Below are 16,433 nucleotides of genomic sequence, written 5' to 3'. Positions count from 1 at the left end.
CCCTCCCGTGACGAGACAAAGACCAGGTGGTATTTAAGGACTTCTGAAGATGCGTGAAAAACGTTGGGAAAGCAAATTCCTCTTCTATCAATTCCAAGGTATAACCCCTTAAAACAAACTACCATTAACTTGATTTATGTTCACGCGGTATGACATTTAACCCAACATTGCTGTGACTACTCATGATGGCATATTTCAGCTTTTTGTTACGTGTAAAAAACAGTTGTTTTGACTCCTTGCGGTCTTCAGATATGTATCAACGCTCTTCTAAACATGCTGCGTCATGCCATGATCCACCGAGCCCTTCAAAAGGAACATGGTTGGGCAAAGACTCTTGCCTTAACAGATCAAAGTAGGCCGAGCTCTGGAGTCCAAATGCCTCGGTAACACATAAAGGTCAGCGCATAGATTGTTTGAAATGTCACGCGATTACGATTGCCCTGATGGATGAAAAAAGCTGGAGTGACAGTAGAATATATAGGATGGTTATAGTTTAGAATATTGTACATAAGCACTTTATCAGCTTGACATGCAAAGGTAAACTTCAGATGTATTTTCTTCATCTATAAGTTTGTCCACCAGTGGTACCCATACCACTGGAGGTATATATATAGATGATTTAACGTATCATGGTCTAGCATTTCAAAAATATTGTGGCTTATTGCATCCATCTTGTTTTTCAATCTTTTTTTTTTGAATTTGTGTTTTCTTATCAAACAAAGGAGCATAAGCAGTGTGGGTTACTTTTTCTTTCCACCGTTTTCCAAATGACCATGGCCTTTTTGCGGTAAAATTGTGAATATAGGGGGGACTGACACTCAGCCACTGCATGTGTATTTATCATTATTTTTAATTTATGCATATGAGGTGGTTGGCGAAAGCTCTTGATGACAATTTAGTGGTGCACCTAAAGTCAAAGGTTAGGAAACTCTGCCCTGAAGCAAATTGTAACATGGGACTGTACCATCCTAACAACTAGTCTACCACAGAGGAGAATGACCCCTGAATTGACACTTTACTCAGAAAGGTTCTTCAAATATTCAGAATATTTGCAGATTCAATGGAATTATTCACAGGTAAGCCAACAGACAAGGACACACTATTTTTATTTTATTTTTTTATTCGCTGGACTGTTTTGGTTAAGCAAACCCCAGAGCCATCTGCATTCAAAGCATCATCATTTTGAGAGAAAAATAGAAAATAGTAAGTAGAAAATGGAAGATTTTTCAGTTCAAGTAGGGGGTGTTCCTTGACCTGCTTGTTCACATCAATAGCAGGCAGATTCAAGAAATCAAACTACAAATTGTTACAGTGTTAGAAGTAGTGAATTAATGCAATACGTGAAAGAACATATAACTTAACGTATCAAAAATAGGAAGGTTCATAATAACAATCTCTCAAATTAGTGTTTGGGTTCAAATAACTCATGCAAAAGGTATATTGCTCTAATGTAAATAGTGATATTGTGTTGGACACAATACTTCCATACTAAATCCATACTATAAATCACCGCAAAGAAATTAAAAATGGATTGAGGTAAATGTCCCTGCTTTGACACAAATTAAATGCTGAAATGTGTGACTACCAATAAAGCAGGTACAAATAATGAGATCCATGACAACATAACTGGGGACTTGTGGACATAGTCATTATGAATGGTATAGATTAAGTAGGTAGTGGTAAAACAAACAATACAGAATGTAGTATAAAAATCAATTGCATATATAAGGAGTACAAAAGTTGTTTTTGAATGGTTTCGTGTAGTTTAGCAAGCCGCTTTGGTTTTTGAAGATATTTTATAATCTAACAAGCAAACTAAAAATCACAAATCCCCAATCCTCCCAAATGATCCCAAGTGTGTGTGAATGTGTATGTGTATGGTAATAGTTAGCATTTAAAACAAAAATTACCTTGAAAGGCAAACCTTTTAGATGGTCATTGTAGGCCCTCCCATTTGCCAAGGACTTTAAACAGGTCGTAGTTATTTAATAGAGCAGAACGTTTTCTGGAATTGTAAGCATATATGCCATTATGCACATTCCTTTCAAAATGAATTTATGCAGGTACTGGATGGTGTTTGCATTCAGGCTGTCGTGTGCCATAGAGACAATAGGCCCTGTATGTATGGGCTGGATAGTTTAACAATCTTTCTAAAGCAATCGCCTACTTATTTCTCTCTGAGAATGATTAGCGCCGCATTGAATTGAAATGACTCGTCGCTTAAAACCAGGCAGGTAGAGGCACTCCAATGGCAATAAAAGAGCTTCTTACAGACTTGACATCTTGGCACCTCACCGCCAAACAAGCAGTACTTTCACAGGGCGTCTGTATGATTGTAGTTTTTGAGTGTATGATCATGAACTAGACGCTGCAACTCCTCATACTGATTGGTTGAATTGATCTGTTCCCGATAACCAACGTCCAGTATCGGTTTAAAAGATAATTTGGGACTTTTCAAGCTGGACCCTACCTGGCTGCAATGTAACCCAGTGAGGAATTAATCCATGCAAGTCCTCTTCAAGTACTTGTTTCAGTCACAGATTAGGCTCAGATCGTTATTTTTTGTGAGTGAAAAACACCTAATGGAAATTATCCCTACAGAGAAATACTGCTTTCTTCTTTACCTGTCGCTTAATCCGGTCTGTTTGTTATTTTGTCGAACCGCAACCATGAACAGACCGAACCAGTGAAAGGTACTTTCATTGTAGGGATCCTTTCCATAATCATATCAGACACTTGTAATAACAATCTGAGCCTGTCATTGAAAAAAAATAAAGGCTTTTAAGCGGACTAACATTGACAGGGCGATAATAACATCTCCCTGTCAATGGATTAACATTGCAGCCACGGGCTGCAATGTTAATCCATTGACCGGACGAACTAGTCCAGTACGAGATCAATACTGGACTAGTTGTCCGCAGCCGAAATATTATGAATATAGGGTTCAGGTTAAATCACCCAGAAGACATCCTTAAGCTGCCTATTGTTTTGGGTACCCGCACATGGAGTGTTTGACCGCTTCCTCCAAGGACTTCCTGGTCACCAGTAGTCGTACAACGTCCTCCTTCTTCTTGGTCAGCCTCTTACGAGCCTGGTCATGGGTGACCATGGTCATATCCCAGCCGTTGACCTGGTTGTAAGGAAGGGGAATTTCGTCACTCTAGGCTAACATTTGGTATCTTGTACAGTAAAATGAGCAAAATAATTTGTCTTTTTTGAGCTAGGAACTGCACACAGGAAACAACATGTATTTTACTTATCGTAGTATTACTTAAAAGTACTTTAACTTTTACTAAATTTTCAAAAAGCTCAAGCAACTTTCTTTAAAAGACAAATATGTAAAAATATATAGCTGTTGAAGATATGGTTTTGATAAAAACGTCCAGTGAAATGTACATATAGCGCCATCTTGTGAATGTAAAGAAAAAAACGGATGAAACATATGGGTATACATGCCTGCATTATTTTGTCTCCCATCATTAATCCAGCCTTTTCTGCTGGTCCTTGGGGTGTTACCCTGGTTACATAGATACCCTGCGGTGGAGGCAAGAATCAGTCATAAGTACATCCTGTGTTCAAATCACCAGACCTGCAGAAACTAAACAGGTCTGTCCGATGAACACCAATAACCCTAAACCGGTTTAAAACAACAGAGCAAACAACTGCTCTAGTCGATTCTGGATTCAAATCAATACATTTTTGCAATAAATATCTATGATTTAATTGATATGCAGCATTGATCATTATATTTTCAGTATTTACTTTGGCGCTATGGCTTCCTAGCCTTAGGTAAGTATATTAATACAATATATTTAAAAAAAAATATTACACATTATGGACGACTACCATTGCAATATGCAATATATCCATCACACATTGATTGCACAGTACTTTCAATACTAACAGATACTGGTGTCTTCTGCTAAGTGTCTCCCACCCAGGAATTGAGTGGCTGTGTTGAGGTCTTTAGTTCCCCCATTCCCTTCCCAAACAAATGTATAGTCCCACTGATCAACAACACAGAAGAAGTACGTGTATAGGAAACAATAACCACTCATTGGTTTGCAAACAATGCAATTTTGTTCAATTCTGAAAGACAAACCCCTTAAATCAATGGGTTTAGCCTGAAAGACAAACCCCTTAAATCCAATACACTCTCATCGTATGTTGATCTATGAGGCCACTCCTGCTTATCACATGGTATGGTGACGCACGCCTCCATGTATAATCAAAGGGGGGAGTGACTGACACACACACACACACACACACACACACACACACACACACACACACACACACACACACACACACACACACCTTGTCGGTTTTGTCCTCTGAGTAGGGATTCTGTACGGGGTCCTGGTCCATCCCCCCTCCGATGCTGAAGCCCAGGATCAGGTGGTCTCCCTGGCACAGCTTCTGGATCTCAACCCGCTGCTGCTCAAAACAAAACAGACAATGTTGTGATTAGCATAGAGCTTGGCATAGGCATGCAAAGAACAGAGTCACTGCCTCACTCAAATACTACTGTTTTCGTAGTCGTGTTATAGCAAATGCGTCACTTTCAGCCAAGTATTATCTTCCCCTGATGACCGGTTAACAAAGATGTTTTAACGTGTATAATACAGACATAGGCAATCTCAGCAACAATAACATACATGCCTGTTGCCATTTTAGAACATCATGATTAGTGAAAATTGACATTGACAAGCTGTTGCTGGCACTTCTAAACAGATGGATCGGGGCTCGGACACCAGGATTTCTCCAAGCACTACTCAACACAAAGGCTCCTATGTGGGGTGGTGAATAAACGACTCTCTCAGTGGGATCAGCCAGTACAATGATGTCTGAGGACATCTTGAGCAATAATGTGTGACTCAATCGGTTAGTAACTTCAAACATGGTCCGAATTTCAGCGTTGATTTGTTGCTAAACCTCCACATATGTTGAAACCTTTGTCAGGGATTGCAACTGATATAAAGTCCCCGAGAAGACAATATTTGCATTTCTGTATTTCTGATTAAAGCCTTAATCAGCAGTGGGTTTCATTACGAGTTGATTGATTTGTGCCCAGCCAATGCCAGACATCAGAATCTCGAGTCAAGACATGAAGTAACCACACCTATTTATCCACCTATGGTGACGCCCTAAAGCTCAGACAAATCCATGTCCGTGGGTCCCCTGTCCCTCTGAGCTATATCTAATACATATCATAATAAACAGGTCATACCAGACCGACAACAGTTACATGGCATGTAAATACAAACCCTTAAAATGGTTTTCGATTAGTTTATGGTTAACAACGTAGAAAATCCATCTGGCTGGTTGTGATCAGGTACCAGAGGGGGTCTAGGAAGTGGAGCTAGTCCTACTAAAACGACTAGGTATTCGTTTCTAAACCTGGAAGTAAATAAGCCCAGAACCTAGTCTTAGGACGCATAAATATTCCGAATGGTTTGTTTGCATATCACGTTTAATGTGAAGGCCGAAGTTGAACAAAGAAGTCTGGCTGAAAGGGAAATAAACGTACGACCCGTAAACTTACCACGACAGCTGTAACTGGTTGTCCTGGTATGAAAGACATGGTCGTCAAGAGTGCAGAGCGATGGTGTACTTTCGGAAATAGTTGCCGTTTCTCTTTATGTATGTACAGAATATTTGAATACCGGAACGACTTCCCAAATCAACGCTTAAAGTCACTTCCAACCTGATTTCTAGCACGTAAGAATCGAAGCGTCGATGACGATGATGTCACTGCACTGGCCCGCCCGTGGGTTTGGGCTGGCGTGTCTTTACGGCAAGGCGTGATCAGCGAGGGCGGTGCTTTTGTTTGGATTGATTGCGTTCATTGAGTCGTAAATAGACCCCACTTCATTGTATTGCTGGAAGTATTAAATCGAACTATTCATTATTTTTATTTTTTTTCATGATTTTGCGTCATGGGACAGCCCTGGGTGTATCCAATAAAACGAGACAGCTTACCCAACTGGTGACCCGTTTAATAGGCAACGACTGCTTACAATTCGTTATTCAGGACTACTAAAAAAACATGATACAAAAAATACGGTGCACGGACTGAAATTAAGTTAGTATTCTTCAGCTATGCGCATTATTTGCCACTAGATGTCTCTCAGAATCTCCTTAAAAAACACACAAAAAATGTAACAAAAAATTAAAAACCTTTTCCTCAAAAAACACATCCCCACTCTGTATTCCTTCTCACGGTTTATTCCTTGATAATTAAGTACATTTTTATTGCCTTTTGGGCTATGGTTAAGGGGTGTCCTTTGAGACCCTAACTGGGTTGGGCTGTACAAATAAAATGAAAACACTCAAGAGAAGCTGGTCCACATAAACATGTGTAAGCGCGCGCACACAACCACACACACACACACAACCACACACACACTATACCTGTCAGCCCTTCACAAGAGCAGATCAGCATACAACAAAACAGGCCAAGATGCTGTGAACCCATGGCCCATTGGTGTCAGTTGGCCGCTTTGTCTGCTGTCCTGGTATGGCTTCTGTGCGTCCACTCTGTTTCAGTCTTTACGTCTCTTCTTCATGCTTGCTCCTCTTCTTTCTTCTTCCTCTGACTAATCTCGTACCTATGTTCTTCTTCACACGCTGGAATCTGACGACACACACACACACACAACAGACACACACAAGGACAGACAGACACACACACACACACACACACACACACACACACACACACACACACACACACACACACACACACACACACACACACACACACACACACACACCTCGTGTGTATCAAATGTAAACCAGTAAAACAAGTTTAGTAAGTTTCGGCCCACATTACAGACGACTGAACAAACCATTTAGCATGATGGGAACTTCCACACTTGGCCCTTTTAATGTTTCCCTATTCATATCACCCAATGAAAATATATGTCATGCAATTTAGAAATATTTACTTTGTGCGATTCTTTATTTATACTATCACCTATCGCATATTGTTATTAACATTGAATTGACACAAAAAAATCAATGAAATTGAAGAACGATTTTTAAAGAGACCTCATCGCCTTAATTTGGTTCAGATAATTTAACCATTTAAGGAGATAAATGTTAGTCTGATCTCTAACCCCTAGTAGTAGCCAGGCGCATAAGGTGGGGGGTGCAGATACTCCTCAGGCAACGCATCATCCACCCGTCTTGGGGCTCCGCTGGGGTCGGCCTGTGCTGGCTGAGGGCTCTCCTGCGACTCTCTCTTCTTCTTTCGAAACAGCGCCATCACCTTCACCTGGCTGGGCACGGCCAAGAGCTTTGGGTTAGGGTTGGGGTTAGGCTCGGCACGTTTGACCTGTGCGGCACCCTGGTCCGTGCTGGGGCTGGACGTGAAAGGAGGATAAGGAAGTGTTGGATACAGCCGGGCAATGTTATCGGTCTCTCTGTGACTGGGGACCTCTGCGGGGATGTCCGAGGCCGGGACTGCTGGTATACTGTTGTAGATATGAGCAAGGCCGGGTGATGCTGTTGGTTCCACAGCATTTACCTGAAATTGACGGCAGATGTTTTTATGAACTAAAAAGGAAGTGTCAATGCACTAGAAAAGGAATCACGAATCTGAAAAGACGTAGAAGAGGTCAAAGGGCACTTCTTATGATGCTCTGTGCTCTTAAGCACAGAGCATCATAAGCATCTGAAGCATAAAATGGGGAAACATTTTCAATAAATCAAACCAAAGAAGGTTACAATAGCATTGATTACCGGAGGCTGCAGCCGAAGTTCATAATGTGATCCCTGATCTGGTGGATGGCTATTAAACCCATTAGGTGGGAGGTCTGTGTGATACGGAGGTGTCAATAAGGTTGGTATGGCTGGTAATGCGGTCCGATGAGGGAGGGCTGGGGGGATATCTTCATCTCGTTCAGTATCCTCTGAAATCTTTAATGGCAGCGGAAGAGATTGAAAAACAGAGGGAAGGATTAAAGAGAACCGAAGTCTTCTGGCAATATGGCATTGAAATCAATCAGCGAAATATGATTGCATGCGTTTCGGGTTTTCCTAACCTTTATACAAGGCACGGTCAACGCTTCGTTGAAAGGCATGATGGGAGTTCTACTGTGAAAGTCCACCAGGTCCTGCAGAGAGCGGTGGCGCGTGGACTCACCGGTGAGGGAGTAGTTTCCATCTTGCAGTGCGTCAATCATAAAATGTCTGCAGCGATCTGTAGCTCTTTGTTTAGTTGGGGAAGACAAACCTCAGTACGAAAGCTAAAGGAGGAAGCTTTTTTCAGCTATTTATAAATACCGTATTGTTGTTGTTTGAGTGGTGTGTATCAAAGTTTGCGATTGACATAGAACAGCCTTACATAAAAGTGATGAAGAATAGAAACAAGTGTATATCGGACCCTTATATTTCATGAGTTAATAATGATTGGTAAGCAGAGGAACAAGTACTGAAAACGCTTACCGGTACGAGAGTGTGAAGCCATTCCTGCTCTCACCAACTCGGACAAGGAAGTAGCCAGGAGGTTTACACATTAGAAGCACCTCTGCATCCCTGTGTTGATCACATTTAACAAGTCAAATAAGGTGTTCTTCCACCACAGACTGCTCAACATGTCTGTTTCATACCAGGCTAAGATAGGTAGGGGTGTGTTAATTTTTCTAATGGAGATGATACAAGAAACTACCTTCAGTACAAACTGAAAAAAGTGGCATTAGCGAATTATATTTTTCAACTAATTTGCTGCAGGGCTGTTGTACTTATTTCAACAAATCATATATATTAATGATGTAAATAAAGTTAATTAACAGGATGCTAAAACTTTAAGAATAGATGTTGACAGTAGGCATAGGCAAATATTGTAGATCACATTTTTGATATGAAACATTACATACTACATTATGTATTAAATCTATTTGATGATTTAATGTTGAGTAGAAGTAAGAATAAGTTAACACCATACACCGTCAGAAGGCCTGTCAATGGCACATTGTTTAGATTCCTCATCAATTATAAATTCCTCAAAAATTCGTTGGACCTCTTAGAAAACGTGATAGCGTTTTCCAATTGCAGAACTCACTTCCTCGAGGTGACGCCGTGGAACCATTCCGGAACCGTATCCCATTGGGACTGGTTGAACCAAGTAATGGAAGTCCTGTTATCCCCGTAGAATTGATTAACATCCATCGCACTAGTCCGGTGTAAAGGTAGGCTAGGCAGACTCAAGTCCATTGGTAGGCTACAAGGACCTAAACATAAACGTATACTTTCAACAACAAAGTAACAACAACAAATGGAGGCCTATGCCCCATGTGTCACATCAGCGCTATCATGGTTTAGGATAATCGCCATCTCATCATAAATGGTGCTTAGCTAATCGCTAAATCAAGGAATATTTACCTGAATGCAGTGATGACGCGAATGAGGTGTCGCAGCCGAGGGAGCAGCACCCAGCCACCTGATCGGGTCGGTGGGTGGAACTGTTTACAGGTAGGTGTATTCATACAAACCCGCCAGCCATGACCTTCAAATAATATAAACGTCCAAGAAAATAGCAGAAGGGGATTTCAAATGACATAGTATTCTATGGATCACTTAAAAAATAAAAAATGAATCAGTTAGGCAACATTTAAAGTGTTACCCGCCCTAAAACGATATGTAGGTCATTCTCGCATTTCTTTTACATACCGACACACAAAAAAAAACTTGTTTAAAAGAATCTCTTTTTTTTAATAAATCATCAAAAGTACACATATCCACAGAGGTGAAGATCAATTCAGTAAGATGTTTTATGAAAGTACAATCACTGAAAATCTTATTTACAATTGTTGAGGGGAAAAAAAGGAAATTCTTCCCTATGGAATCGTATTTAATTTGAATTTCATCCATGGAATGCTATTGGTCAACATCAATGTGGCAGATTAATCATGTAATATCTACCTTTTAAAGCTCCAATACAAAAATACCCTCAACCTGTTCCAGAGGCATTTCCAAGAGTTCAAATAGTTGTTTTCGTCTGGTAACAAGGTTACCATTACATTTTGGTATTGTGTAAAGTGCTGAAATACAAAGTTCAATATAATTATTGGGTACTAGGGATATCATGACTTGAGCTCCAAACAAACTCTTAAAGCAGAAAATAAAGCGGAACAAAAGCAAATAAAAGACAAGAATGGCTCTATAACTAAGCCCCTCTGAACATTTCTAAAATCAGTGAAATTCTTTAATATAATATCAATAGTAATGTGAATTAATCAGGAACATACAAGATGCATAATTCTGATGACTTGGTCAGCGTCGTATTGAGGTTATGACAAGCAAAATGGGAATGTGTCGCAAGAGATGGAAAGTCTTATCGCTTTTCTATTAACTCTCAAACTCACTGGAAATCAATGTGCATGTAGGCCTATACGTACCAAAAAAATAATAATTACAGATTAGGGATTTTTTTTGGAGGAATGTTTTGAGAATAAAAAAAAAGGGGGGTGGACCTAAGCCGAAAAAACATAAATATTATATTCTAAATATGGATCCAAATCTATTTGCTAATTTCATATTTTTTTCAGAACGAGGCCTCAGATGAGGATAAAAAGGAGCCCGTTTGTGAGGCCCCTCCCACCACCCTATAGAGGTAAAACGCATACTCGGTGACAAAGCGAAAAGAACGGAAAGAAGAAGAGTGAAAGATGGTGAGGATTCTGTGCATCCCATTTTGGAACAAAACGTCTCCAAGTGCTCAGAAGCCCTTCTCCAAAGACATGTTGTACAGAAGGAAAGATTGAAAAAGTGCATTAGGAAATCAAAGGGCACTTTGTTTACTTCATAAATACTGCTACAGTACAGCCCACCTTCCAAGGGCCGGAAAACAAGTTCCCCTTCTTAAAACTATGAACTGGAAGAAATATAAATGTATTCAACATACAAATCAAGTTCACCAGAAAGCCTCCACTGCAACATAGCCTATATGGCCCCCTGGTGTTACACTTGGTATCGCATTTCATATCAGTGTCGCTAGTCCAACAGTTGAAGTGCATGGACAATCCTCAACCTCAATCTAATCGTGTCTCCTTTGCATTTCTGAATACCTTAAACAAAATGAATCATATAAAAAAAAAAACAGAGTCTGCTTAGAATTTTACCTAAATATTGACGATCGACAATGAATACATGTGCCTCTCATAACAGTGACCAAACTTCTAGTTCACTCTAAATGTGGAATGGTTCAGCATTACAACTGAAAATGTATACATAGTGGCATTGAAAAATAAAATAAAATGTAATGTGCGATGAGAAAGACACACTGGCACACTGACTAATTTAGACTGTAAATGATGGCCGAAGACAAAAATAAAGATGAAGGTATCAGCTGTAGATATACAAACATTGGGGTCATTATAACCGACATTCAAACCTATGTATAGTCTAGTCAGTATGTACATTAAGTGAATGCACCCTTAACTTGATCACATATGCCATACATACATATATATATTTACAGAAGAAATTAATATGAAGTTTAGAATCCTATGAAGGAAATACCTGTTAACCTGATACTGAGAATAAATGCCAATCAGGCATAAGAATGAATGGATAGACGATAAGCTGAAAGTGCATTGTTTAAGTGACTGCTTTTAGGGAGATGTAGAGACACTGCTTACGATCAGTGTTACAACGTCAGCATGTTGTCAGAATGATGTCAGTTTTCCAAATCATTAAAATCAAATCATTAAAAATTGATGGAAAGAAGCCTAACTGGCCTAGAATATCCATTGCCATTTCTATTAAGAGAAATTACAAGGATTTCTAGGAACATCGCAACCTGGTTTGTCAGTTTGTCAAGAAGTTTACGTCCTTGATGGTATGGTTTTAAGAAACAAATGGCCAATCTGTATTTACTCCATATTTTCCTTTTCAGTGAGCTTTAACCAACACCACTTCCAAAGTCTAAGGCCATTCAACTGGGTCAGTTGTGCCTATAGAAAGTGACACAGATTAGTGAAGAAATAGCATCTTAGCATAAGCAGCTTCAAGAGTCAGCATTACCCAAAAAGGAAAAGAAAATGTGGGTAATGAAGCTGATGAGACTGAAAAAGGGATGAACTTCAGAGTCGTGTATGCCGGCAAGAGTTCGGCAATTACTGAAAATGCATATATACGCAATTCCGTGTGTCAAATAACACTGTTAAATGGATAGCCTTTAAATGCCAGAGACGATTCCGTTTGTTAAAGAGTAACAAAATGTATACATTTGATCAGTAACTATCTGTAAAAATAATCAGCAAAACTATCTTTTTGGAAATATAATTGGAAGGATTCCCTGAGTAATTGAACAATGAAACCTGGGGCTGCAGAGTTGGGGAGGTGGGGCTTTGGCCTCAGGACAGAGGGAGTTAAGAATCAAATCATTTGTTCAGGTAACCAATCAAGGACGAGTGTCGAGGGATGGCCACTGTGAGAAAAAACGTTTTGTTATGACTGTTGCTGTAAACATGGTACTCAGATTTTATGAGGTACTCTGTTTGAGGCCATAAGCAGAGCAAGAAGCTAATGTTTTTCAATTGACTATGGAAGAGAAAGTGGGGGGATTTCTTTTGTTGTTGCAAGGATACCAGCGGCGGGAAAACCAGAACTGGGAGAGAGGGGTGAGGTGAAGGATCTGTGCATGCTCTGTCCAGTCCTGTCGGGACACAGTTAAGGCGATGGTGGCTTTTTTTTTTTTTCCAACAGCGGTCCGTCCGTCTCTCTCCTCACAGGAGTGTACAGCGGAAAAGGCTGGTCTTCTTGGGCTGCTCTGTAAACTTCACCCCTTGGTTACTTCCCTGGGGGTTGTTGCCCTCCTGGAACACAGGCGAGAGCACACAAACAAAATGGAAGAGATGCACACACTACACAACGACAGACTTACAAAGCCATTCACACTACATAATCTAATTATCAGTAATCATCAGTGGAGAAAGTGTTACGCCGGCCACACACCGGCGCCGAAGAGCAGCGGTGCGCATTTCACACGTGTCAATTGCCGCCCCTAGCACCAATAGGAAGCGGCGCGCTGCAGCACCGTTGCGATATGTTTTGAAAGAAGGTATAGGCTACCATAACGTCATACCAGTTGTTTTATGACGACATATATGGCCCCGATGCACATGATCCTCTGTTTGTGCTTACTATGATTAATTCATAGTTACTTTATGTACCGTTGGCACTTTGTTTACGGTTTAGTCACTTCCAGACTTTATTTACTTTCATTGCTCATTATTTTTGAATTGTGGAATTATTCATCTACAATGCATCTGCATCAACAATCTCCATATGTACAGGACCTGGTATCAAGCCGGGATGTACCAAACAGCTTTAAAGAGGCGCTTTTTCAGGGGCGACGACGCTAGGGAATAGAACAGTGGCGTGAAGCCTATCGGGGCGGCGCGGTGCGCTGCCGCGCGTCCAGTGGGCACCGGTGTGGGCTAGCACGTCCGGAATAATGGGGGCGTTCTTTTTGACTCGCCGCTTCGGCGCCGGTGTGTGGCTGGCTTTATAACGGCCAATACATGAAAGAAAATGTGTGGAGTTCTAAACATACTTGGATATATCATTACATAAATATATGGAAAGAAAATAAGTAACTTCTTCTATAAATAAATGTTTGGCATGCGTCACATAAATAAGTTCACTAGGAGTAACTGTGTTACAGTATTTTGTCCCATTACAGATACTCTGTGGCCCAATACACTTGCAGTTCACACAACCAAAGTAATATGATCAGGCTTGCACAGCCTCATCAATATTTTAGCCACAGCCAAAGACTTACCAGCTTTTTATCCATTTTAGCCTTGATGTCCCTGGCAAGGGTCAAAAAGGCCTGCAGGAAACACGAATAGTGAATACAATGAGGACTGGATAAGTGAAGACAAATGTTTGTGAGCGTCATCATCATAATATTGAATCAAGTCATGTCACAATAACATTTTATAGTCTGAATGGATGATTGATACCGGACGTAAAATTATCACATTAAATGAGATAAACCTCTGCATGATTCATTAACAATGCGTTATCAGTTAATTGGCAGATTGATGTCCTGTGAAATTCCCAACGATTATCAATCCACCCTACCCACCCAAAGGAAGCAAGAAAAAAAATATGCAACACACTTAACTTTAAGGCTCGGGATGGAGATACAACACAAGCAGTAAAATCAGAATCAACCTGGGTATTCGATCACCAAGAGACAAACGTGATTGGGCAACGTGATTCTCTGTACTGCAGACCTAAAGCAATTCACCGCAGTAAAAATAGTTGACTCACGTTCTCCACGTTAATGTTGGCCTTTGCACTGGTCTCCATGAACTTGATACCGTACTCCAGTGCCAGCTAGCAACAAGAGATAGGAAATCAAAAGGCACAATTAGAACTCCAAACACGTTGACGTTCAGTACGCAAACTCTGAGAGCGCTTCCGTAAGTCCAGCACAGCTCAAGCGCCTTACCTTCTCTCCCCGTTCCTTGGACACCTGTCGCTTGTCGTTGACGTCACACTTGTTCCCAAGGACCATCTTCTCCACGTCTGCCGAGGCATGCTGCACCAGGGGAGGAGACAGGGTGATTGGTAAAGGATCCATCAGCACAGATGTTAGATAGTACATTTATTTAGCAGACGCTTTTGTCCAAAGCGACTTACAGCAATTGCATTTAACAATGAAGACATAGACCACAAAAAGCGCAAGAATCAGTTAAGCGCAACAATATAGACACAAGAGATTGAGACGGATAGAGATAAATAGACAAGAGATTTTTCTTTTCTTTCGTTCTTTCGCCACAAGTACCTCTTCGATGTTCCGTATCCAGTTCTTGATGTTGTCGAAGGACTTCTCATTGGTGATGTCAAATACTAACATGATGCCCTGGTGAAGTCAATAAATCGCGCAGAAGAAACAAACAAAGTGAGACTTAATATCTTATATACAGAGTAAATGTTGAAACAAAGTATAGGCTCCATTATACACAAACCGAATCAATAAACTCTACTGAATCATATATGCGGAGCTCAGACAGGCTACTCACCATGGCCCCCCTATAGTAGGCCGTTGTAATGGTTCGGAATCTCTCCTGTCCTGCCGTATCCCTAAAACGGAGATACATGGTTCATTACTTGTTTCATCAAGGTAATAATGGATCACATGGATCCCATATTTAGCACTACTTTTTCTGAATGCCAACTTAGTGTTTCCAAAATGTTATCCTTATTGATTACACATCACCACTTTCTTACCATATTTGTAGCTTGATCTTTTTCCCATCTAGTTCTATTGTTCTTATTTTGAAGTCAATACCTGGGAATTGAAATCAGACACATCAGATTCAGTGAGGTGATCCACGCTCTCTTTCCAAAACAACTAAGCATCGCTAGAGGCAATAGTTAAAGAAAGAAACTAGAGAATTTGGGTAGGATAGTCACTAACTGCATACTGTGCAGTACTTTCACATACTGATGACTATTAGCTTTATTAAATGATTAACATTAAACTCAATCTAGTTTAATGTAGCGCATATAAACGGTTTAGTTATTCCTATAATTCTTATTTCTCATTCTACCATAATAATTCTTCTGGGTGCAAGTCACCACCCCATCCAGACGATGGTGAAGACATTTTTGAACTGCGTATTTAACTATTATTATAATCACACACACACACACACATGCTTTGAATTCCATGTACAAAAGAAAATGATGTGGCTTAACGCCAGTGGACCTTACACTACGAGAAGCCGGTTAGATTGCTTCCTGGCTAACCAGCTCATAATGAATGTTAACCAAAAAGTTAGCAAGGAATTAGCATGAAGGGATGGGCTTCTGCGTTAGGGCACTTTTATGGCAAAGACAACACAAATAACGAATACTTGTCTTACCTATCGTGGAGATAAACGTTGAGTTGAAGGCATCCTCTGAAAATCGGAATAGCACACATGTCTTTCCGACGCCTGAATCGCCGATTAAAAGTAGTTTGAACAAGTAATCGTAAGTCTTCGCCATGTTATTAGCTATTGCGGATATCCCGCCCGTCGACTCGTGTAATGCCAAGAGGGTTGCTGCTTGTCACTTGAAGGGGTTTTCCGATTGGTTGAGCTAAATGTCATTCTCCTCTGTCGTCGTGGCTCCGGAAGTTACATGCCTGACTTTAGGTATGATTGTTTTATAAACCGCGGTGGGCCGAACTGGTGATATGATGAGCAGGGATCCTGCATAAAAGTGAACAGACGCAAAACAAGCGCACCCCATCACCTCCGCTCCTCCGAAGGCGTGAGATACACTTGCTTTTACCTTTAACTGACTCCGAAAAGTTTCTAAAATCACTGAGATGTCTGTAAGTGATTTATTTTTGTGATCCGTATTTTAATTTATATTTCAATATTGCATTATTTTCTCTGAACTAACGATGAAAATAACAGTAT

The 16,433-nt window shown here is 40.4% G+C and overlaps 3 protein-coding genes across 4 annotated transcripts; all 3 read right to left on the bottom strand.

Moving 5' to 3' along the window:
* Positions 1 to 1,087: 1,087 nt before the first annotated feature.
* On the bottom strand, positions 1,088 to 5,791 carry tax1bp3 (Tax1 (human T-cell leukemia virus type I) binding protein 3). Its single transcript, XM_060067492.1, has 4 exons — positions 5,546 to 5,791; positions 4,318 to 4,437; positions 3,457 to 3,534; positions 1,088 to 3,130 (listed from the first exon to the last, which is right to left on the bottom strand). Exons 1-4 carry the CDS (start codon positions 5,582 to 5,584, stop codon positions 2,981 to 2,983), a joined length of 387 nt encoding a protein of 128 aa, XP_059923475.1. The 5' UTR covers positions 5,585 to 5,791; the 3' UTR covers positions 1,088 to 2,980.
* A 1,154-nt stretch (positions 5,792 to 6,945) lies between these two features.
* On the bottom strand, positions 6,946 to 9,848 carry hsh2d (hematopoietic SH2 domain containing). Of its 2 annotated transcripts, XM_060067474.1 has the most exons (6): positions 9,388 to 9,848; positions 9,068 to 9,236; positions 8,452 to 8,541; positions 8,049 to 8,214; positions 7,747 to 7,923; positions 6,946 to 7,531 (listed from the first exon to the last, which is right to left on the bottom strand). In XM_060067474.1, exons 2-6 carry the CDS (start codon positions 9,217 to 9,219, stop codon positions 7,124 to 7,126), a joined length of 993 nt encoding a protein of 330 aa, XP_059923457.1. In that variant the 5' UTR covers positions 9,220 to 9,236; positions 9,388 to 9,848; the 3' UTR covers positions 6,946 to 7,123. The 2 variants fall into 2 exon arrangements, with proteins under 2 accessions (XP_059923457.1, XP_059923458.1); XM_060067475.1 differs by lacking the exon at positions 9,388 to 9,848 and having other exon boundaries at positions 9,068 to 9,380.
* Positions 9,849 to 9,889: 41 nt separating this feature from the next.
* LOC132469487 (ras-related protein Rab-8A) lies at positions 9,890 to 16,083 on the bottom strand. Its single transcript, XM_060067483.1, has 8 exons — positions 15,891 to 16,083; positions 15,253 to 15,313; positions 15,045 to 15,105; positions 14,807 to 14,884; positions 14,471 to 14,560; positions 14,290 to 14,355; positions 13,793 to 13,843; positions 9,890 to 12,824 (listed from the first exon to the last, which is right to left on the bottom strand). The coding sequence occupies exons 1-8, from the start codon at positions 16,012 to 16,014 to the stop codon at positions 12,735 to 12,737; spliced, it is 621 nt and encodes a 206-aa protein (XP_059923466.1). The 5' UTR covers positions 16,015 to 16,083; the 3' UTR covers positions 9,890 to 12,734.
* Between the last annotated feature and the right edge of the window lie 350 nt (positions 16,084 to 16,433).

This window comes from Gadus macrocephalus, chromosome 12 (genome assembly GCF_031168955.1).
Source record: "Gadus macrocephalus chromosome 12, ASM3116895v1".
Classification (NCBI taxonomy): domain Eukaryota; kingdom Metazoa; phylum Chordata; class Actinopteri; order Gadiformes; family Gadidae; genus Gadus; species Gadus macrocephalus.
The sequence above is the reverse complement of the archived record's forward strand: the minus strand, read 5'-3'. Positions and strand labels throughout refer to the sequence as shown.